Source organism: Hypanus sabinus, chromosome 8 (assembly GCF_030144855.1).
Source record: "Hypanus sabinus isolate sHypSab1 chromosome 8, sHypSab1.hap1, whole genome shotgun sequence".
Lineage (NCBI taxonomy): Eukaryota > Metazoa > Chordata > Chondrichthyes > Myliobatiformes > Dasyatidae > Hypanus > Hypanus sabinus.
The window spans coordinates 151355080-151379300 of NC_082713.1; the positions used below are offsets into that span (position 1 = coordinate 151355080).

At 41.3% G+C, this 24221-nt stretch overlaps 1 protein-coding gene across 1 annotated transcript in view; it reads right to left on the reverse strand.

The window, feature by feature from the left end:
* The window catches only part of dock4 (dedicator of cytokinesis 4), a 370374-nt gene that overhangs the window by 100532 nt on the left and 245621 nt on the right, over window positions 1-24221 (reverse strand). The window contains exons 27-32 of the mRNA XM_059978246.1: window positions 23488-23582; window positions 18343-18418; window positions 11362-11462; window positions 11161-11219; window positions 10913-11061; window positions 4110-4195 (exon numbers count right to left, since the gene is read on the reverse strand). Of these exons, the coding sequence (XP_059834229.1) occupies window positions 4110-4195; window positions 10913-11061; window positions 11161-11219; window positions 11362-11462; window positions 18343-18418; window positions 23488-23582 (566 nt within the window). The remainder of the gene's footprint in view (window positions 1-4109; window positions 4196-10912; window positions 11062-11160; window positions 11220-11361; window positions 11463-18342; window positions 18419-23487; window positions 23583-24221) is intronic.

Consider the following 24221-nt stretch of genomic DNA (forward strand, 5'->3'; position numbering starts at 1 on the left):
ACCTACGGATAAATGGAGCAAAATCAGCAGAGTCAGCCAGGGGCCGGCAGTGAGTTTCAGATCACAACAAATATCTACACCAAGAAGCTTTCTCTCTCATCTCCCCTGTACCTTCTCTTTAAATTCATGGCTCCTGCTCCTATCTCTATTTACCTTGTTTAAAACCTGAAATCACCCTCTATCAGATTTCCTCTCAGCTATATTTATTTCAGGTACAAAAGCGGCAACTTCTCTAATGTAATCATTCGATGAAAATCCCTCTTTTCTCTGAAACCCTTCAGTAAATCTTTCTTGCCCCTCACTGGGCTCTTGACATCTTTTTCTTAGATGAGGTGACTAGAATTGATATAATTATTGCTATATGTATTTTATACAAGTTCACATTCTAGGTTCTGTACTTCATTCCTCTACTTATGAATCCCAAGATCTCCTTATGCTTCATTAACAAGTCTCAAACATTTATGTATTCATCCAGGTTGTCAAGTTCTCCAAATTCCTGTAGACCTAACCTTTCCTCACTGTTTCTCCCAAGGTGCATTACTTTATATTCGCTCCATTATGCTTCGTTTGCCATTTGCCTGATCCTTCCTGTCAGTTTAGGTCCTCACAGAGTCCACTACTATGCTCCATCCTGTTTACCACGCCTCCAAAGTAAAGTCAACTCTTTATTCATCTCCATAGTTGCTGGCTGACCTGTTGAATTCCTCCAGCATTTTGTATGTGTTACTCTGGATTTCCAGCATCTGCAGAATTTACCACATCTCTATCTACAAGTCTATAGAGTCAGTGCTGCACACAATAGCCAAGACAGTAAATAGGTGAGATAGTGCAAAGATGAGGGGCAGGGGTGATGGAGGTCAGGAGAAATCTGGAATAATTAAAATTATCAATTAAAATGCCTTAATGGGGCTTAAGCATTTTTTAGAAAGGTCAATTAAGTGGCTTTTCTAATCCATATTAACACATGAGCTTGTCAAATCAGTGCACAAAAGAAAGCCCATAGCTGTTTGGAACTCTGCACGGTAGTGTGGGAGGGATGAGTAAACATCTGCTGTGAATGTACAAAATAAGTCTTCCTTGGTAAATTTGCAGCAGATGTGCAGCAGCACCAGCAGAGTATGATAGAAGAGGACACCCCTGCAAAAGACAGTGAGAGGTGGAGAAGAGAATACGTACCTGGTTGTGGAATTGGTGTAGGTGGCAGAAAATTACATGATTTACAGAAGGATGGGATGCAAAAATCACAATGCAAAAACGATCCAAGAAAAAGGGAAAGGATAATGTTTTGTGCATGGCCTCTGAAGGAAGATAAGTGCAGATATTTCAGGGTATTGCAGATTAGTAGTAAGTGTCTGTGAAAAATAAATCAACTGTTAGCTATTAAGAGCATGAAATTCAGAAAAATAAAAAGAAGAAGAAAAAAATCAGGCTGTAACATTTAGAGATTGATAGCAATTCAAAGCAGAGTTGATCATTACCAAAATCTCCAGCAGCAAGTGGTACAATATAGCTGTCAAAGAAGTATGTGATTGTACTGAAGAGAGTGCTGAGGAGGTTCTGAAGAACATTGCCTGGATAACTTCAGTGAAGGGGAATGAGTTTGGAAAGGCTGGACTATTTTCCTTGCAGTGATTTGATAGGAATATACAAGACCATGAGAGGTACAGATAGGGTAGATGGTCACAATCTGTCATAAAGGCACAGGCTTGAAGGGGTTTAAAAGTGAATCTGACCAGTTAAGTCTTTATCCCCTCCCCCCTTGCAGATAATGATTAATATCTGGATCATGTTGCACAGAAAGGTGACTGAATCAGATACAGTCAATATGTTTCAAAGGTGTTTATACGGGCAATTAAATATGCAAGGCACAGAAGGATATGTTCCTAATATGGGCAAATGGGATTAGTCCAGATGGGCAAAAATGGTCAGTACGGATGCAATTGGCTGATGGTCCTGTTTCTGTGTTCCGTGAGTGTATAACCTCTAAAAAACGGAGAGAAGAACCTCTTCTAAAGATGATTTTTTTTTTGAATTGTGGAGAAGAAAGCTGCCATAACACAAAAAAGTCAGTAAAACAGGTATTATGTTTTTGAAACTACACATACAAATAATAGCATAGAACTGCTTCAAATGTTAATCAATAATTATCGAATACTGATTGGCTAATTTTACACTTAATTGATACTGCAACCTTCTATCTTAACCACCTCTTTCCAAAATGCCTTCCTGCACAGGTGTTAACACTGTGGGGAGAATCATCTTTTCTCTAAAATGTCTTCCTCCACACAGAGGTGATGGTGCTCCCTACGGTTAACTCAGTGGTGAGCACCATCACCACCTTGTGATTTTCTCCTCTGTGCCAGTGTGAAGAAGGTGCATCCATTTCTCAGCTCCTTCAAGTTGGAGCTGCTCTGAGAGCACGGGAAACAAGTTGTCCAGTCTTAACCACTGGCAGCAGATGGGAATAGTATCAGGATCAGGTTTATTATCACTAACATAGGTCATAAAATTTGTTGTGTTGTGCCAGTGGTACTGTGCAAGACATAAATATTACTACAAGCCACTAAGTAAATAATGCAAAGGAGGAATAGTGAAGTAATATTCATGGACCATCCAGAAATTAGATGGTGAAGAGGAAGAAGCTGTTCTTAAAACTTTCAGTGTGGGTCTTTAGGCTCCTGTACTGCCTTCCCAATGGTACCAATGAGAAGGCAAATCCCAGATCATGAGTGTATTTAATGATGGATTAATGAGACGCTTTATTGAGCAGCTTTGTATTTTGAAGTCTAATACAATGAAGCTCAACCTCTCTGCCATTTTTATATATTCATGGCCACAGTCTTTAACTCCTAAAATTCCCATTTCAGCTGAAAATGCCCATTAATGAAGCCAGGTGCTACTGACTGGTGAATCTGCAGTAGTGCTTCCTCAGCACCTACAGAAGTAACCTGAGTTATATATAGCTAAGCTCTAAGAATAAGAGCTGACAATACAGTTTAAATGCAGAGAGCTCTAAAAGAAATATGGAGAGATTGAATCTTGTTGTTTCCAAATGACATGAAATGATGCCTCCAGATCATCCAACTTACATTAAGTTCGGACCATCTCCTTGTTATTGTTGGAGGGAAGTGGCCTCTCTCATTTGAGCAGTAAGTGGTAGGTCTTTCCACATTGTATTATCTCCCCCATTTCCAATTCCAAACCTCCTCCTGAGCCTAACCTTCAGGCCTCTGCTGGAAGGGCACTTCTTGGTTGAAATGTGTAAGGTGCCCAGAGGTGCCAGAATATTCAAGTGAGTATTAACTCCTTATGAACTAAACAGTAGTTATTTACAATTTGTGTTTATTTCCCCTTCGTGAATTTAAATATTCTACTCATTATAAATATAGAAGTGTGCTAGGGCTAGTGTAATCTCTCAAATGACACTGAGCAATTATTTTGCACAGCAAGGTGATTGGGAGGAGTACAAGGAATGTAAGTGCCAATCCAGATTATATAACACTCCTGATAACAGATTGCATAAAATCAACAGCTGCCTAAACTTATGGGGTGCAGTCCACTTGCATGGAAGAATGAAGACCTTTGAGAAAGGTGCTGGTATGAATATATTAATTGCATCGAGAAGGCTCAAAATGCAAATTGAAAATCCAGCAATGGAGTTTGGGAAAATGCATCACCTCTGATACCTGCCAGCACAGAAGTGTCAATTATAAATGCAAGTCCATTCTTTCCTATTGCTGGGGAAGGTGGAGTGAGGGCATGATTTTCGTTTTGGACATTAGGTAACCTTGCTCAGAATTAGCTGTCCTTCCCACCCAAGACGAGCTCCACCTAAAATGCTTTAAAACAAAAGCATACAAAATATTTCTTCTGCTGGAGTTTTTATTTCTGAATTCTCCTTCAACACCAAATTGATAGAATTCCCTGCTTCGGCTTGTAACATGAAGCAGCAATCAAAACTTGGTGCTTCGGCATTCCTCCATCGAGGAATCTGGACCCCAGTGAAATGAGATGCAAACCGTACACCTAACAGTAAATAATTCAAAGTGAAAACATTTCTAAAAAACCATCAACTTCAGTAAAAGAAGCAAAAGAAGGTTACGACTCACATGCTGTTGAACAACTCCCGGTAAGTTTCATCACCTCTGCCTTCCGACATCAAACTGTCCAGCTTGTCTATCAATTTTGCTTCCACCTGTAAACATAAGTATTGAATAAGTATTTATTATTTAAGTCTTCTGAAAAATAAAACAAGCTTTTTGCTAAAAAAAAACACTATTCTCTGCAGCACTTCAAAGAGAAATAACAGGCGTGACCTAGATATCCAATTGTGTCCAGAAATGGGCCAAGGGGATGGGGACGTGTGTTGCAGCTGCTGGGTCATGTCACAGAAATGTTTCACATGAAGCAGATGCCGTCTACCCAATAATAATGACTCAGGGTTGCAGCTTGCACTACACAGCCTTTTAAGTGGGAGGGCACTCTGCTTGCTGACAGAAGAGAATGCGTACAAGGAAAGCAAAGCTAAAGACTGTTCCTTTTGGACAAACAAGTTCTCTGAAATGGCTTTGGAAGCTCCTCTCCCTTCATGGCCAGAACCTTCACAGCAACATTTCCACCAATACTGAGAATAGACGATACCTTAAGGTTCGGTCTTCAGGATATCAGAATATGGAATATGATATGGAAACATCAAAATATGTTTCACTTCTCCACACCATACACAATGCAAACACAGCCATCCTTCATTTTTCTGCAATGACTGATAATTATCATCTCCCTCCCAATCACTGTGACTGTAATCTTTCCACACAGCTTGCAAACTATGAACAGTATGGCACTGGCTCAGCAATGACAGGCACCTTTTCTGAACAACTCTCTGGGCTTGCCAACACACTTTCTTTTCTTCTTTGTACTATAAAATCACACATAACCGGCTCCAGATTTCATGCAGAGGTTGCAAAGCACTGATGTCGCATGGGTAGGAGGAAATTCATTGTTGGCGAGAAGAAGCTTCAAAGGAAATGGCGCTCAGAATACTTGACAGCCTATCCTCTTTTCCTCTGTTGCTGCTACTTTATCAGGTTCCTTGCCAAATTGCATGGATGTTCACTATCCATTTCTCCATCAGCTTCACATCAACTCTAACTGTTGCCTTACCACCTCCCTCTCTAACGCTAAAAATATGAGGGAGACCCAACACTGCAGGAGACTCCGTTCCTCGTTCTGAAGCTGGAGTTGCAGTTGAACAGATTGCAGAAAGCTCACACACCATGTGTATCTTTGAGGTTGGATTCTCACCAATGATGAATTGTCGTGCTCATGGTGCTGAGGACATAGAAACATAGAAAACCTACAACACAATACAGGCCCTTTGGCCCTCAAAGTTGTGTTGAACATGTCCCCACCTTCGAAATTACTAGGCTTACCTAATAGCCTTTTGTTTTACTAAGCTCCATGTACCTATCTAAAAGCTTCTTAAAAGACCCTGTCATATCAGCCTCTACCATCATTGCAGGCAGCCCATTCCATGCAGTCACTACTCTCTGAGCAAAAAACTTACCTCTGAAATCTCTTCTGTACCTACTCTCCAGCACATTAAACCTGTGTCCTCTTGTGGCAACCATATCAGCCCTAGGAAAAAGCCTCTGACTATCCACACGATCAATGCTACTCATCATCTTGTACACCTTTATCAGATCACCTCTCATCCTCTGCTGCTCCAAGGAGAAAAGACCGAGTTCTCTCAACCTATTCTCATAAGACATTCTCCCCAATCCAGGCAACATCCTTGTAAATCTCCTCTGCACCCTTTCTATGGCTTCCACATCCCTCCTGTAGTGAGGTGACCAGAACTGAGCACAGTACTCCAAGTGGGGTCTGACCAGGGTCCTATATAACTGCAACATTACCTCTTGGCTCCTAAATTCAATTCCATGATTGATGAAGGCCAATATGCCGTATGCCTTCTTAACCACAGAGTCAACCTGAGTAGCTGCTTTGTGCATCCTATAGACTCGGACCCCAAGATCCCTCTGATCCTCCACATTGCCAAGAGTCTTACCATTAATACTATACTCTGCTATCATATTTGACCTACCAAAATGAACCACTTCACACTTAACTGTGTTGAACTCCATCTGCCACTTCTCAGCCCAGTTTTGCATCCTATCAATGTCCCACTGTAACCTCTGACAGCCCTCCACACTATCCACACCTCAAACCTTCGTGTCATCAGCAACCTTACTAACCCATCCCTCCACTTCCTCATCCAGGTCATTTATAAAAATCGCGATGAGTAAGGGTCCCAGAACAGATCCCTGAGGCACCCCACTGGTGACCGACCTCCATGCAGAAAATGACATCTGATGATTAGAGTTCCTTGGCAGTCTAGGACAACAAGCAACACACACAAAATGCTGGAGGAGCTCAGCAGGCCAGGCAGCCACAATGGAAAAGAGTAAACAGTCAACGTTTCAGCCCGAGACCCTTCATCACCCTTTACTCCACTGCAAACTGACGGTGATCCATTGTTAAATAGTGTGTTGTAGACCCTGTCAGCCAGTCTGGGAAATGGCATGAGGAAATCGGAATTCACTGTGATACAGAGTTTATAAGTTATCCTATCCCATGTGGTTAGACGTAACAGTGGATTCTACCTATGCTACCAGCTCATACTATTGCTGTGTTATCTGGGCCGGTTTCATCCAGGCTTTCCGGACAATGCTTCCAGTGGGTCACAACTCCATTGCACCAACCTTACACAGAACAGTAACAGCACTGAAGCACATCTCCCAGCTGGAGACATAAAAGCTGCCCTCTTTGAAAGCAACAACATAACTGACCTCCATCACCCAGCTACTAGTCCCTTTATCAATTTCGCCCAGTTCATTGGTTAAGCCACCCTAAAGGACAACAAGACACCTGAAGCTGTCTGAATCTAGTAACTGAATGTACTTGGTGGCAGTTCCACAGCCTCCCCGAACTGTAAACATTGGGGGAATGACTAAATAATCAAATATGGGACAGAAGGTTTGCACAAGTGCGATTACTGAGTTCAAGAGGAATTCAGTTGAAAAATATGCTTTCTCTTCTGGATTTTATATTGGCGTTATAGTCAAATGAGAACAAGAGTCAAAGTTGGACTGCTGGTGGTAGTGATGGTATGCGTCTATTGGTATATGAGGATAGACTATTGGGTTTACATAGTTGGCACTTTTTTAAAAAAATGATAAAAGTGCTGTACAGCCCATGGTTGCATGGAAAACAGGATACAAGGGTGGGATCCCTCTCTATTCTGAAATGTGGTGTGGAAATTTAAACTTGCATCACACCTTTAAACAACAGAACACCACAAGATCCTTTACCAAAATAGAGTTGGGTAACGTTTGACACCACACACACTGTTGATACAGCTAGAGAATGGGATTTATTGCACAGCTCTTTTAAAAGACTAGCAGAGGCGAACTGACCTCCTTCAATGTTGCTTCTTTCTATAAAATGACAGGTCACAAAGTTTGATTTAAGATACATGCTCCAGCAGAGGGCAGGAAGGAGAGTGAGGGATTGAGAACAGAGGAGTGACCAGACTGTCATTCTGAGGTGAGGATTTCATTATGATGGGTTGGGATATTTGGCCAGGACAGAGAAAGCTGGAGATATAGTTTGTAACTAAAATCAGACATACAGAGGAATCCTGCAATGGTCAAAAGCAGCACAGTTGTCTTTTGCATCTCTGTCCATTGGAAGAGTTATTGGATTCTGTCTTAATATCAGTGGCCTTGGTAATCTCTGAGGCGCAATGCGAGACTATAAATAGTGAGATGCTTCACAAGGATCTGACAGGAGTGTGTAGCATAAAAGTTAAAGTCAAGGTGACCTTGTTAGTTTCAGGCTTTGCTGCATTTGCTTCAGTTTATACTTCGAATGTGGCTATGCTGAGTGATAGTGCAAAAATGTAGGACCATAATTTGGAAGGCAAGCACTTCAGACATTGGAGGAGAAAAGCTCCTTTAAGAAAATCTAGTTATCCCTCTCCTGAGCAGCTCCTCTCCCCTGCCAGCCTCCATCTTCAATAGCCGCCCTAAGCTATACGTGCCTTTATTAAATCTATTCCGAAGGCAGTCAAAACCAACAAAACATGAGCTTGAACTTAATTAGGGTTTCCTGGTCATTGATTGTCAATCAAAACAGAGGTCAAACCATAAGACATCGGAGCAGAATTAGGCCATTCAGCCCATCCAGTCTGCTCTGCCATTCCATCATGGCTGATTTATTATCCCACTCAACCCTGTTCTCCTGCCTTCTCCCCATGACCTTTGACACACAGACTAACCAAGAACCTATCAACTTCTGCTTTACATATAGCCAATGACTTGACCTCCAGAGCCATATGTGGTAATGAATCCCAGATTCACCACCCTCCAGCAGCTAACGTAATTCCTCCTTCTCTGTTCCAAATGGATGCCCCTCTATTCTGAGGCAGTTCCCTCTAGCCTTAGAATCACTCACTTTATAAAGCTCTTTCAATGTTCAACAGATTTCAATGAGAATCCCTTCATTCTTCTAAACTCCAGTGAGCACTGGTCCAGAGCCATCAAATGCTCCTCATATGTTAAACCCTTTATTCCTAGGGTCATTCCCGCAAACTTCCTCAGGACCCTCTCATCATTGCTTCTATACTTAAGTCCTCACAAAATGAATGCTAATATTGCATTTGCCTTCTTTACCACTAACTTAACCTTTTGGGAATCCTATATGAGGACTCCCAAGTCCCTTTGTATTTCTGACTTCTGACTTTTCTCCCGTTTAGGAAATAATCTACACCTTTATTCCTTCTACCAAAGTACATGACCATACACTTCTCATCACAATATCTGCCACTTCTTTGCCCATTCTCCTAATCTGTTTAATTCCTTCCACAGACACCCCGCTTCCTCAACACTACCTGCCTATTTACCTATCTTTGTATCACCCGCAAACTTGGCCACAAAGCCATTAATCCCATCATCCAAAGCACCAATATATAACGGGAATAGAAGTGGTCCCAATACTGACCCCCTGAAGAACACCACTAGTCGCCCTTTGCCTTCTGCCAGTTAGCCAATCTTCTATCCATGCTAGTATCTTTCCTGTAATACCGTGCACTATCTTGTCTTGCAGGCTCATGTGGGGCACCTTGTCAAAGGTCTTCCGAAAATCCAAGTAAATAACATTCATTGAATCTCTTTTGTCTTCCTTGACTACAATTTCCTTAAAGACCCAACAGGTTTGTCAAGCAAGAAAATTTTTCCTTTAAGGAAACCATGATGACATACTTTATCACTGGCCTCTAAGTACCTTGAAACTTCATCCTTAATAATAATCTTCCCAGCCACTGAGGTCAGGCTAACTGGCCAAACAGCCTCAAATGACTACCAAGCAACTAACCCCAACACAACAGAAAACAAAGGCAACTGATTAAATTGCCAAGCTGGGAGGTCCTTTCCTTGGTTAATGCATAATTGCTGATTCTACGTTCATATACATATGAAGTAATAAAGAAATGTTGTAATTTGCTGAAATGTTACACAGCTGGATCATCTGGAGCTGCTTCCTGAAATTAATCCTTTAACACATATTGACATGGAGTTGAAATATGCTACATTCCCCCCCACCTCCCTTCCAGCCAGAATTACCCAAATATGCTTGGCTCCAGCAATGAAAATACCAAGAGCTGTCTGAAACTTCTTTCCACATCTGTCGAGCTTTCTTTAAAAAACGAATTCCCAGTTCCCATAAAAATATCACTGAGTGTCAAGTGACGACAACAACATGACTTGATGCGAAAGAATGAAGGGTTTACACCTAAAGAAATACATATTAAAACAAAATGCTCCCATTTGTGTTGCAGGAATACCCAAGAGCATTGTGACTCTATAATTAACTTTAAAAGCCAGCTTCCAACATAATTAGAGCTTGCAGTGAATGATTGCTGATATGGTCAGATGCATCTTGAGTGAATTTTGACAAATGAAAAATGAACTTAAATAAACAGGTTTCTAAAGTAAAATACATAAGCATAAGCAGCCTTCGTGCCAGAGGGAAAAAAAACACCTCCTCCACTATCCTCCCCCTCTCACAGTATGAAAGCAGAAACTACACTCATATATCTTATTTCCAACCTTAACCACACAACAATAAATTCTCTAAGAAATTTCAAGGATTGCTAATTCTTCTGTCTAATATATTCAAATCAATTTTACATCATTCACGGAAGTATATACATGGTCAAGTTTCACAGGTTAAGTAATATTTACATTACTGAAATTTAAAATATTGTCATTCCTAGAAACCCTCATTATGATGAATGGATTTATCCCATGCAGAATATTTTATTCAGTGTGCTCCCAGATAAAGACACTTATGCATTAGGTAAACATTTATTTTACTTAGAGAGGAATAAAATGCAAACGAAGTAACAGCTCTGAGGAAATACTTCTACTTCATTGTAGGAATAACCGAAAGCTTTATTCCGCCTCTTTAATTTTCTGCCCCACTCTCGTTCCAGTTTCTCTGTGCCTGACTTGATTCATTCATGTTTAACTCGGGCGTGATGAAAGTATCATTCAAAAAGAACCATAACAAGTACCCAACCTCAATATTTGAGTTTTCAAAGCATAACACTTTTACAATCTTATAGTAGTTACCAATGATGAATCTGCTAATTGTGCTCACATCTCCTCCAGACATGCCTTGGACTTCTTTACTTGCCCCATTCTCTTTTATTGGCAATTTCATCTTTTCTACCTCCCAGTTCTATCACAGACGTTGATCCCTGTCCTTTCTTTGTCTCCCCTGTCCTTCCTTACTTTGTGTACTTGCCTAAAACCTGTTTTAACTCCAACTTATTATTACACTGATAGAATTCTACCTGTTTGAAATTTCCGGTACGTCTCTGCTCCCAGTCCATCATGTCATGGAAAATTGGGATCATCACATTACGAAGGTCTGCCTGAGGTACAAGAGTTACTTCAAGAAATGGTCCAATCAGTCCAGGGATAAAGTGCAGCTTGTGTTCTCCTGTAATATAATCAGGAAGAACTTAATTGGTGTAAACAACTGGTATTTTGCCAGACATTTATGTGAATTCAAAATCAGAACAAATCTTTTGTCCTTTACCTAGGTTTTGCCACATACTGAAGATCTCACACCCCATCATCACCCTCATGTCTCCGTACCTACAATTTGAGTTGAAAATCAATGATAACGCACAAGAAATAACAATAACAAATAAAAATATCCATTGCCTTTATTGTAGGCATAATTATGACTTTTAAAAACATGCATAAAATAGTACATGAATCTCATAATACAACTTACTTTTCCAGAACTTTCTTCCTTTTTGATGGTGAAAATAACTCTAGCTGAAGACAAGGCTGATTGATAAATATTACTGCCAAATAGAAATAAGAATCCCACACCTGTGGAAAATAAATTCTTCTATTAGGCCTGGGTTTAAAATCATTAAGAAGTGGAAGCTATAGGGTAGTTTAATTCAAATTTCACTGTGGAGTGATTTTCAAAATATATCTAGAAAATTTGCCAAGAAAAAAAATCACATGTAAAATGGCTTGAACCAAAAGGTAGACAGTTCCAAACAATAACAAGGTTACAGGGAGAATTACAGGTGGATCCTCACAAAATCATCTAAGCTTATCACACAGGAAACTAATATTTGTCTACCACACCTATTCTGGCCCCTTTGAAAGAACAAACCTATTAGGTCCCACTCTCCCATGGGAATCTTCTTGTGAGAGCTAGATAATATGTCCCGTTATGATAGAATCAAATGCCACATCGGCCATTCCTGGGGTAGAAATACCTCACGTGGACATCCATATGTGCAATTGAGCTCTCATTATTATTGTGGGAGGTCACACCACAACCAACAGAGCAGTGACAAAGTCTCCTTGCCCGGTGACAAAACATTTAAATTGTCAAGATTGGAGAACAACTCAACCCAACCTTCAACTAGCCGAGATACACATCTTCTGAATTATTTACAGTAATATTATTAATTCTAAAATCTGATATAAATACATTAATTCCCATGAAATGCAGAACTAGCGCTTCTCCATCTCCGTTAGTAATTATTCTTTCTCAGCAGTCTTATGCACTTTTGATGCCACTCATTACAAAACTGCGAATTTTGTTTATTTTCTGAGTTATTGGCAAATGAAAATGGAACCAATTCATTACCTGGGTACAGGCTGTACAAAGGTATAATTTATAGGGACCACTCCTATTGAGATATTTAATGTCCAGCTGATAAGTTTGTCAAAACTATTTCCAAGCAAACGAAAATATGCAAGTTTGGAAAACTGGCAACTAAAGTTATGACAGCTTAACAAGGCACAAGTATAATGGGCACAGTCAAATGAATGGCTTTATGTCAATAGTAACTTTAATAATAATGTTAATGACTTTAAATAATCACTCTATAGTTCTAGTTTTGCAAACAGTGCTCGGGTGATTTTGCGCATCTGCGACTTTTGCACTTGTATATCTTCCAGTCCAGTGTAATGCATAAAATGTGCTCTCCTCCACATTAGAGGAACTAAACACAGATTGCTTTACGGAGCACTTGTGTTTCGTCCACAGGGACAGCCATGAGCTTTTGGTTGCCTATCACTTTAATTTTCCATTGCACTCCCACTCTGGCCTGTCTGTCACCTTCCAGCACTGTTACAAAGAGACGTAAGATATAAATGAAGAAGAGTACCTCTTCATTCATCTGGGTACGTTGGATCCTTTCAGACTCTGTATCGAGTTCTACATTTTTTTTGTATTCCTATCCAAAAGAGCCACGTTTGCTGCAAGTCTCACACTTTCGGAGATGTTCCCTTTGTCTTACCTGTTCCTTTCCCCACCCTCGTGGCAACGTAGAATAAACTTGCTTCCTCTCTCTACTGATTCTGATGAAGAGTCATTGATTTGCAATATTAACTCGTTTATTTTTCCATAGATGCTGCTGACTAGCTGAATATTTCAGAGTTCTATCATCTACAGCTGTTAGGATTTTCACATTTTATCACTTATCACCTTACTTTCAGATATCATGAATTTAACATTGTTCATTTTACCAATTTCATTTTTTGTCTTCACAATCACACTTAGATCGAGACTTGTGATATGAACCACAAATACCCCAGTTCCTTAAGGTTGTTATAGGCGGGGATGATAATGGGGACAATCTCCCACTAACTATTAAATGCTCCCTATGTCGTGCACCTCAAATAACCTCTGAAAAACTAAATCCAGCTTCTGGCCTTCAGGTGTGGCACAGCACTACATGCGTCACAGCTGCATTGGTCACTGTACCAAACTGTATCGGTCTCTGCCGTTCCTTTGCGTTCGTCAGAGGCGTGGAGAGAGGGAGCTTGCTACATGAGCAACACAGCTTGCTCTCCACATCGTAGTACCCTGGCTTGTGTATCCAGACAGCAAGAGTGCAAAATCCACGGTCAACCTTGACCAACAGAGGCCTCGCTCACCCTGAACCATGGTCCTGCCTGACTAAGGACTCTAATTTTGCACACAATCTGACCTCCAATCACATCTCCCCCCCCCCCCCGATCTTTGGAAACAACAGATATGGTGATCACTTTTATATGCCCTTCAATGGTGCAATGCAAAAAGTGCATTTGGCCCACTCAATAACCTTGATACCTTGAATACCGTGGCATTCTGTCCAACGAACTAAATAATTGACAATGTACTACCCAAACAGCCATTAGCCTCTGCCAATAAAAATCTAATCAAAACTGAAATACTTGTGTGTGCCTCACATTTTTCAAAAGCATCAATAAGTCAATTTGGACTCAAGTTTGAAAGGATAAGAGTACATATGGCCAGGTCTTCAAGTGGAAAGAAGAGGGAACCACTGTTCTGAAGATGAAGAGCTTTCTGCCGTTTCTCTTTATGACCCCACTCCCCACCCCGCAGCCTGCATTACTTTTGGCTTGAAAATGAGTCGAGAGCCATGTTTACAGGTCTTTTGCCACTTCACTGCTAGGAATGTGAGAGCAGGCTGGAATGAATCATCTCCAATCACTACCTGTGGGGAAATGACTCATTTAATGACACAGTCAGGATAAGTAACATATTTTGGATTTCTATCCGTGTCTTACTCTCCACTGAAGCACTAATGTTTACGTCACCATGCCATGCCCAAATAATTTTCAAATTTTCACATCTTATTAAATGCACAATGAAGAGATTACTGGTATATTCTTGTATTCAAATTTATGCACTCACATTTCAACACAAAAATACAAATGATATGCATGATGTACTCAGTAACCAGCAAACCTTCACATTCAGCAAGGTATTTGGGCACCATGGTGCTTAAAAATAATCAAGGCATACATGCTTTGTGAGAAGCCAAAAATTTAAGTTCATGTACCATATAAGAGCCAAAATTCTACTTTGATGGCTGCTTCTGTGTGAGCTCAGAAACTGGAGACAGGACTTGAATTATACTGCAGTTCAGCAGCTTCCACTTGAGGTGAGTGGGTGACTCAATGCAGGAGTAAATCTATATTGGTTTCAGTTAAATGCTGGAGACAACATGCAATGCCAGGAAAGGGTATGCATCATAAAGCACTGTGAAAGCAGTTTATATAAGCTCAGCCCACAGCCAATGCCTGAGTTACACACTTCTTCTTCTGCCTACTGAATTGCTTACAAGCAGATTTGCATGGACTGTTCATACCTTCACGGGCAAAGCAACGCCTTGAGAGATGCTTAGTGAACCAGTTGAACACCCATAGGAAAACATAGGCAGTTCATAAATTCATCCTTTTTGGTAGATAATCACACTGGTGCACACACACAAAAAAAAGCCTGCTAGTATGTCTCCACCCCCCCAACTTTTTGCACCAGATCTTCTCATATGACAGTGTGCACCAGGTATATCAGAGACCAAATTTACTGCTGCTTTTTTCCCCCAGCTAAGCTTTTGACACTCCATGTCTACCATGTAGCTATTTTGTGGAATTTGACATATATCAACAGCTTATGTTATAATTAACCATATGTTCTAACGAAGGGTCTTCAACCTAAAATGTTAATGTTGTTTTCTCTCTGCTGGAACAGCCTGACCTGCTGATTTCCACTATTTTCTGTTTTCACTTCTGATTTCCTGCAGTTGCTTTTTTTGATTTATAATTAAACCTGTCAACAGCTAGCTTGCAACTGCCACATTGTCAGTTCAGGAAGCACCAGCACTGTTAAGGCTTGCATATTTCAAATATCAAGTGGCAATGTGATACTGGTAGCTTGATGCTCATCTCCAAATGATCATCTAAAATTGGCAATAATGAATTAATAATCACAAACTCTATCTACTGTTGAGTACATATCCTGCAAGGCAGCAATAGGGGAACACAGGGAACAGCCCTGACTGTTGTCAAGATGAGGCTGTTGTAGGAGAAATGCAGATCTGCCATGGTTACAGAACGCAGGACAGGTATGAGGCAGCTATTGGCCCATTTCTATTTAGAGTCATAGAGCCATAGAAACAGGACTTTCAGCCCATCTAGTCCATTCCAAACCATTTCAACTGCCTAGTCCCATTGACCTGTACCTGGACCATAGTCCTCCATACCCCTCCCATCCATGTTCCTGCCCAAACTTCTCTCAAACCTAGGAAACAAAATCTCATCCACCACTCGCATTGCCAGGCTTGTTCCTCACTCTGACCATCCTCCAACTGAAGTCGTTACCCCTCATGTTCCTCTTAGCCACTTCACCTTTCAACTTTAATCCACGAGGTCTAGTTATAGTCTCAACCAAGCTCAGCAGAAAAAGCCTGCTTGCATTTACCCTATCTATACCCTAAAAAATTTTGTCTACCTGTATCAAATCTCTCCTCAGTCTTCTGCATTCTAGGAAATAATGTCCTAACCTATTCAATCTTTCCTTATAACTCAGGTTCTTCAGTCCCAGCAACGTCCTTGTAATTTTTTTCTGTATTCTTTCAATCTTATTTACATCTTTCCCGTAGGTAGGTGACAAAAACTGCACACACAATAGTCTAAATTGAGCCTCACCACCATTGTATACAACTGCAAAACAACATCCCAACTCCTGTATTCAGTACTTTGATCAATGAAGCCGATGTGCTAAAAGCTTTCTTTATAACCCTATCTACCTGTGACACCGCTTACAGTGAATCATGGGCTTGTATTCCCAGATCCATCTGTTCTGTCGCACAACTTAGAGCCCTACCACTCATTGTGTAAGACCTACCCTGGTCGGTCCTCCCAAATTGCAACACCTTACACTTGTCTGCATTAAATTCCATCTGCCAATTTACAGCCCATTTTTCGAGCTGGTCCAGATCCCAATGCAAGCATTGTTAGCAAAGCTTCATAGATTTGTATACAGACAATCCACCTCTACCGGAAGTTCCATGAGTCTCCCACATATTGATAGCGGCTCCCTGATGCCTGCAAATTATATACAATGTCCCGGATTTGAGAGGGAGACCGAGAGGGAGAGGAAGAGTGAGAGTGAGACCTGATTGGTCTCTCTTCGTGCTAAGTAGACCTATCAGTTTTCTCTGTGGGCGGGCTTTACAGTCAACCTCAAAAATAATGAGAGTGTTGCTCGCTGCGCTGTTTGCAACAGTGACTTTTCTATTGCTCATGGTGGGTTAAAATGTAAAAGACATGTTAAGGTGAGTTTAACAGGTGTCATTCGTTCTTTAGCATAGCTAACATTATTTAAACTAGCTGGCTAACTGCTAAGGAGCTACTCTATTGATGACCAACATGATAAGGCCAAACTCCCTGTAGACTTGCTTAAAGTTGTAACAGAATAAAAAAATGAATTCATGATAATATAATAAGTGCATTTTTTAATGTCACATTTTCTGCATATACCTAACTTGGTTTACAGATTAGACAAAATCACTAAACAAAGTATTACATACACCCTTGGAGGTTGACTGGGAGGGGTGGGGGATATGGGGTTGCAGGGGGCAGGGGTGCTACCTCCCTCAAATAAGTTTTTGCAGGGTAGGATGTCTGTGTATGTTCTGATGTCTCAAATGATATCAGTGATCTGAAGCAGCAGAGGTGAACAATGGGAGACAAGAGGCGAGTTTGAAAGATTGCCAGAGTGGAATGACCTGCAGATTCCTGGGGAAGTTGAATGTGTATAGATCTGGAGAAGGCAGTTCTGTTCGAGGAGCTACAGGTTAAACAATCCTGTTTCCAAATAGTCCCGGCTTAACATTTATCTCTGGATTTTACCATTTCTTCATCATTTCAGCTCCCACATTTCCCCAAATCCTGAGAAACCCAGTCACCAATAGTATCCAAGGCATTGACATTTAAAATAAGAGTAAAAATTGAATAGGCCAGAAGCCTGCCCTGCCATTCAGTGACAATGGCTGATCTCAGAGCTCGTTGAAATTCAGACCTTCCTGTACTGATCTCATATCTTGCAATCCCATTATCTACAAATCCAGTTATCTTTGCATTGAGCATACTCTGCAACAGAGTCTCCACAGCCTTGTGAGGAGAGAATTCACAAAGCTCTGTTCGATAAGAAAATTCTTCTTATTGCAAGGGAACTTCTAAGGTTCACTGTTCCTTCAAGATTTTGGTGCCCCGTTCACTGATGGCGTTTAAAGAGGAAATTAGAGAACTGAGGGCATTGTGGTACTAGCAAAGAAGAGGACATCAGGCCTGGGATCACATTAAATGGTGAGTCAATCTTGAGGAGGCACGCGTCCCTCTTCTACTCCTATTGCTTTATGTTTGCATTCTGTACTGAATGGCCAACCGCTTACCTTGAGGCGTTCCTCCTGCTTTTAGACATTCCAGAAAAAAGGGAAAGTATCATCCCTCCATCTACAAGTCCCGTATAACTCATTAAGTCTCTTGAAACATTTATAGATAAAATAAATTACCTGGCTCTTAGGGCAGATTACTCATGCAACTTCAAACTTTCTCCTATTAAATTCAGGTTGTCAAGTTTGGAATAGACACCAGTCCTCCTGCAGCAGAGTTTCACCCATCCTGAGCAAGCTAAATATGCTCTTGCAAATTCTGTTAGTTCTCCCAGAATTATTACTTCCAATAGAGTTTAATATGGCCTTGAAAAGTCTCCCTCACAGGAGCAGTAACAATGAATAAATCACCTTAAACAAGATTATTTACTGCAGTATCTGCTCAGCAGCTAACTGAACTAGATTGAATAGAGCTGAAATCAAAATTGGGTCAATGGTCAAATGCACATTAGCCAATAAGCAGCAGGCAACAGAGTGCAATTCAATTAAAATCACCTTACCTTGAAGTCAAAGCTTTCATTTAGAAAGTTCTTTCTAAGTGCATCTGAGAGATACAGGATTGTAGTGATGATCACACTGTAAGAGGAGAAAAGCAGGGATCAGCATCTGAAACCATACTCAATTTGCAACTGCGTACATTAAAAAAATATCAGCTGCAGCCATGTCATGTTTCGCATTTTAATCAGTGCTTATATTTGTTGAAATATCTAGGTATAACTACAGAGTAGTTTTGACTTAAAAGTCATTAATTTCCCAAATTTGTTGGGTGACTATTTAGCAACCCCTTACGCAACAGCTGTACATTCTCTTTCTAGTTCCAATTTGACTACTTCATATCTTTAAGAATGTTATGTATTTATTGGGAGACAGTATGGAACAGGCCCTGCCAGCCCTTCGAGCCATGTCGACAGCTACAATGACCAAAGTGAGAGGAAACAGGATCACTCAAGTGGTCACAGGGAAACGTACAAACTCCTTTCAGGCAGCAGTAGGAATTGAACCCAGGTCACATGCACTGTAAAGCGTTGTGCTAACAAAGCTAAGCTATGGTGCCACCCCATTTCCCCATGACTCAATCCAAAGTCTCCTATGGCATTGTCTGTTTTCTTGCTCCAATAGCTAAAGGGGGAAGATTAAGCAGAAATCCTGACAGAGAATGTTGGAAATGCTTCGCAGGTCATTCAGGTAGTTTCCGTGAGAGACCGATATGATGAATCCTGAAAGGTAAACTCATTTTCTCTCCAAGGATAGTGTTGAATCTGTGCAAAATTTTTAGCATTCTCTATTTTTATTTCACGTCTGAAGTTCTTCATAGGGGATACAAACTGAGTAAATTTTCTCCAGTAAACTTTCTAGATCTAGAACATGCATCTGTAAAATTCTGCTTAAAGATTACACAGTTGCTTTGCTGACCCAAATTCAAGCTTAAGAAACTTTTTGTCAAGTAGCTAGTTTGCTCTACATAACGGCAACTTAGGTTGACACAACCAGAGTTTCATTTCCAGTTATAAAATTTGTCAAAACTTATCTTGAAGTTATCATTCTAGATAAGTGAACTGCAAATTTGGTCACCAAAACAGTCAAAATAGCTTCAAGTCTTGGTAATAATTTTAATAAATGTCTGAACTTTGTAAAAGAATGCTTAGGTCTTGGACGGAGGTTTGAGTTACTTCTGGTTGCTGGTAAGATCTTTAGGATCTTGAAGAAACTTTGCTGGAAGAGATTTACTGAAATGGTATCCGATATGAACTTCAGTTCTGCAAAGACCCTGGACAGCCTTTGGTTGTTCTCTTTGGATTAGAAAACCAGATTTAAAAGGGTATTGGAACCAAATTCAACACTGAAGGAAACTCGATAAACAAAGGGAAAAACTTAACAGTTACAAGGAAAGAATGCAGAAAAGTGTATGCCCAAAGGAGCAGCACATAATTCCAGACTGATGACTATGCTTTGCTGGAGATCATGAAAGAAACTGCTGCACAGACCAGAGGTATCATTCACAACTCCATGACTTTAGGGTCGATTGGATTAAAAGGAACTCAATATTACTGTACAAGACTACAGGGCTCAATTAGGATATAAAATTACATATGGTGTACAACAGCTTCGTTGTTCAGCACTGTTGCAACCTGTCTTTAAATGCTTCAATTACTTTCACCTTGTGTGATTAACCAGCTTCCCTTTTATGCAGATATTCATCACATTAGCTACTCCCTTTGGCAGGGTTCCAAATTCTAACTGCCCCCCCCAAGGTAATGAGACTGCCCCTCAATTTCCTATTTCATTTATGAGCAATGATCATACACCTATGACCACTAATTCAGTCTCCCATTACCAGAAATGCTCCCCAAATATACTTGGGAGGAATTTCTGCTTTTCTAGTAAACATCAGCCAAGTTGTCTGACGCTTACTTACTGTGAAGGGGTTGGGACAGTTAGGAATGACGTGGAGTTGCATGGCGTCACAAATATCTTGGGCTGGAACACGTTTTCAAATAGTCAGAAATCAGTGCCTGAGGGACATCATGGGTAGCAGTGCAAGAGCAGGAGAAAGAGCCACTGGCTGGATTAACTACAAAGGAGTTGGATGAACACAGTGCCAAGTAGCAGGTCCATCATAGATGCCTCTGGAGGAGGAATGTGCGTTCATACATGACAAAGACCGCATGTAAATTGATAGCTCAAGGTAGATGGTTTACTGCTGTCAACACGCTGGAGGAACTCAGCAGTTCAGGCAGCATCCGTGGAAACGAACAGTCACTGTTTCAGGCCGGGATCCTTCGTCAGGACTGAAGAGAGAGGGGGCAGGGGCCCTATAAAGAAGGTGGGGGGAGGGTGGGAAGGAGAAGGCTGGTAGGTGCCAGGTGAAAAACCAGTAAGGGGAAAGATCAAGGGGTGGGGGAGGGGAAGCAGGGAGGGGATAGGCAGGAAAGGTGAAGGAGGAATCTAAGGGGAAAGTACTATGTGTAGTAGAAGGTGGCAGAATCATGAGAGAGGTGACAGGCAGCTGGAGAGGAGACCGAGTGAAACTGGGATGGGGGAAGGGAGAGGGAGGGAGTTATCGGAAGTTCGAGGAGTCAATGTTCATGCTAAGAGGCTGGAGACTACCCAGACGGTATATGAGGTGTTGCTCCTCCAACCTGAGTTTGGCCTCATCATAGCAGTAGAGGAGGCCATATATGGACATATCTGAATGGGAATGTGAAGCAGAGTTGAAGTGGGTGGCAACCGGGAGATCCTGTCTGTTGTTGTGGATGGAGCGGAGGTGCTTGACGAAGCAGTCCCCCAATCTGCATCAGGTCTCACCGAAGTAGAGGAGGCCGCACCGGGAGCACCGGATGTAATAGATGACCCAAACAGACTCACAAGTGAAGTGTTGCCTCACCTGGAAGGACTGTTTTGGGCCCTGAATGGTGGTAAGAGAGGAGGTGTAGGGACAGGTGTAGCACTTATGCTTGCAGGGATAAGTACCAGGTGGAAGATCTGTGGGGAGGGATGTGTGGATCAGGCAGTCGCGGAGGGAACGATCCCTGCGAAAAGCAGAGAGGGGTAGGGAGGGAAAGATGTCCTTAGTGGTGGGGTCCTTTTGAAGGTGGTGGAAGTTGCAGAGGATAATATGCTGGATCTGGAGGCTGGTGGGGTGGTAGGTGAGGACAAGAGGAACTCGGTCCCTGTTGTGGTGACGGGAGGATGGGGTAAGGGCCGAAGTGTGGGAAATGGAGGAGATGCGGGTGAGGGCATCATTGATGACGGCAGAAGGGAAACCACGATTCTTAAAGAAAGAGGACATTTGAGATGTCCTGGAATGGAAAGCCTCATCCTTGGAGCAGATGTGGCAGAAACGGAGGAACTGGGAATAGGGAATAGCATTTTTGCATTTGGCAGGGTGGGAAGAGGTATCATTGAGGTAGTTATGAGAGTCAGTGGGTTTATAGAAGATGTCAGTGAACAGTCTGTCTCTAGAGATGGAAACCGAGAGATCGAGAATGGGGAGAGAATTGTCCAAGATGGACCAAGTCAATTTGAAGGCTGGGTGGAAGTTAGAGGCAAAGTCGATGGAATTGACGAACTCCTCCAGCTGCCTATCACCTCTCTCATGATTCTGCCATCTTCTACCCTGCCAATCCCCTCCCCCACCCCTTGATCTTTCCCCTTCCTGGTTTTTCACCTGGCACCTACCAGCCTTCTCCTTCCCACCCTCCCCCCACCTTCTTTATAGGGCCCCTGCCCCCTCCCTCTTCAGTCCTGACGAAGGGTCCTGGCGCAAAACGCTGACTGTTCGTTTCCACGGATGCTGCCCAACCTGCTGAGTTCCTCCAGTGTATTGTACGTGTTGCTTTGACCACAGCATCTACAGTGTACTTTGTGTTTACCACTGTTAATGATGCTTGAGATATGAACAGTGATTTTGAAAAGAGCCATTTCATTACTGGGAATGAACTTTAACTGTGCTGTAAATAGTCGGAACAGATTATCCACCCCTTACGAAATTCTAATTCAAGTTTAATTATCATTCAACCAGACATGAATATAGTCAAGCAAAATAGAATTCTTCTGGGGCCAAGATGCAAAACATTACCAACAGCACACAGCACATAACACATATAGGATACATATAGGATATAGAAAACAAACAGCCACAGGAAAGTAAATTGCCCAAGCCCCAGTGGAATGGCCTGTAGATTAATGGTATATGCGATGCTGTCCTGGTACAGACTATTCTTCTCTTAAGCAAACACTGGAGGGCAGCACCGAGCGAACACTGGAAACCAGCACCAATCAAATACTGGAGGGCACCAACAGGAGGGGCCAACACCCAAACCAGTGCAGATTCCAGTGCACCTGCAAGGACCTCTGCTCTCCCCAACACTGCCTCCCCTGGATGGCTGCAACAAGCGATCCCACGTGATGATGGCCTAGTCAGCACCACAACCAGGGCAACGCAACTCCCCCGCCATCAATCTCAACAGTGAACTGGACTTGCAGTATTGTATATTACTAATGTTTAAGTCAATCACTTGCACAGCCAACAGCCTCGGCACAACTACAGTATGCAACAAGTCCAGAGACAACACATGTTTAAATTTTCAAACACACTTAATTTTTTGGTTTATTGGCCAGATGAACAAGATAGCTAAACTGTGAAGTCCCAAAGCACTATTCCCAGGAATAATATATATTGGATTGTGTTTTAACAAGATTCCTCTGAAATACCTCACATAATGAATCTATCATGTATTATAGCATTAAGTTTTCATTAGTGGGAACTTACTCTTGATTCTGATTTGTGAGATTTGTTCCAGAATATAGTGAGGAGGATAAATCAAATACTGCAATATGTACTAGGGAAGAAGTTATAAAATAGCTCTAATTTAGAAGTATTGTCCACCTTTCTCCTTAATGCTAAGATCTCTTGTCCATTTTCCCTGGCAAATTTCAGGAAAATGAAACTCTATTATGATAAGAGGAACCACATTTTTTGAATATCAAATTCCTAAAGGTAATAATTACTTTGGATATTTCAGGATTGGTCTCATTCATTTAACTCTGAAGAGCAAAATGTTTAATGTAACGTCAGCGCTCAAGAGCTCATATACAACGGTCATACAAGCACTGCCACGAGCATCTTAAATTATGGATCTTACTTGTTTGTAACCAAGCGCATTATCGTCCAGTCTTTTGGAAACATCTCCGGCCTTGTTAGAATCTTAAACACTGTAAAAATCTGCAGCAGAAAATCCTTTTAAAACAAAGATATATATATTAATTTCAACGAATTATATCCTACTAACTCCGAAGTGACCTTGGTAATATACTTAGCAAATATTGCTTGATGTCAAGGGCCTAACAGAATTCAGTACTTTTTTCTTGTTTGACCAAGGATGTGATGAGGACTAGAATTGAACAACCCTGGCAAAACTTAGGCTGAGCAAGACTGAAGTGAGCAGATTCATCAGCAAGACCGAGGAATCGATTGTGGAGATCAGGAAAGGGAAGTCAAGCTCCTGGGTGTTAACATGGCTGAAGTTCTACTCTGGACCCAACATATTGATGTGATTACAAAGAAGCCATGACAAGGGCTTCATTCAGAGTTTGAGGAGAATTGGCATGTCACCAAAGACTCAAGCATATTTCTATAGATATACCATGGAGAGCATTCAAACTGGTTGCATCATAGTCTGATAAGGAGGGGCCCACTGCACAGGATTGAAAAAAGCTGCAGAAGTTGCAAAATCAGTATCATGGAATCAGAATCAGGTTTAATATCACTGGCATACGTCACCAAATTTGTTGTTTTGTGGCAACAGTACATTGTAATACAAAATAATAAAATCCATAAATTAAAACAAGTATATATTTAAAAAAGAGAGAAAGAAAA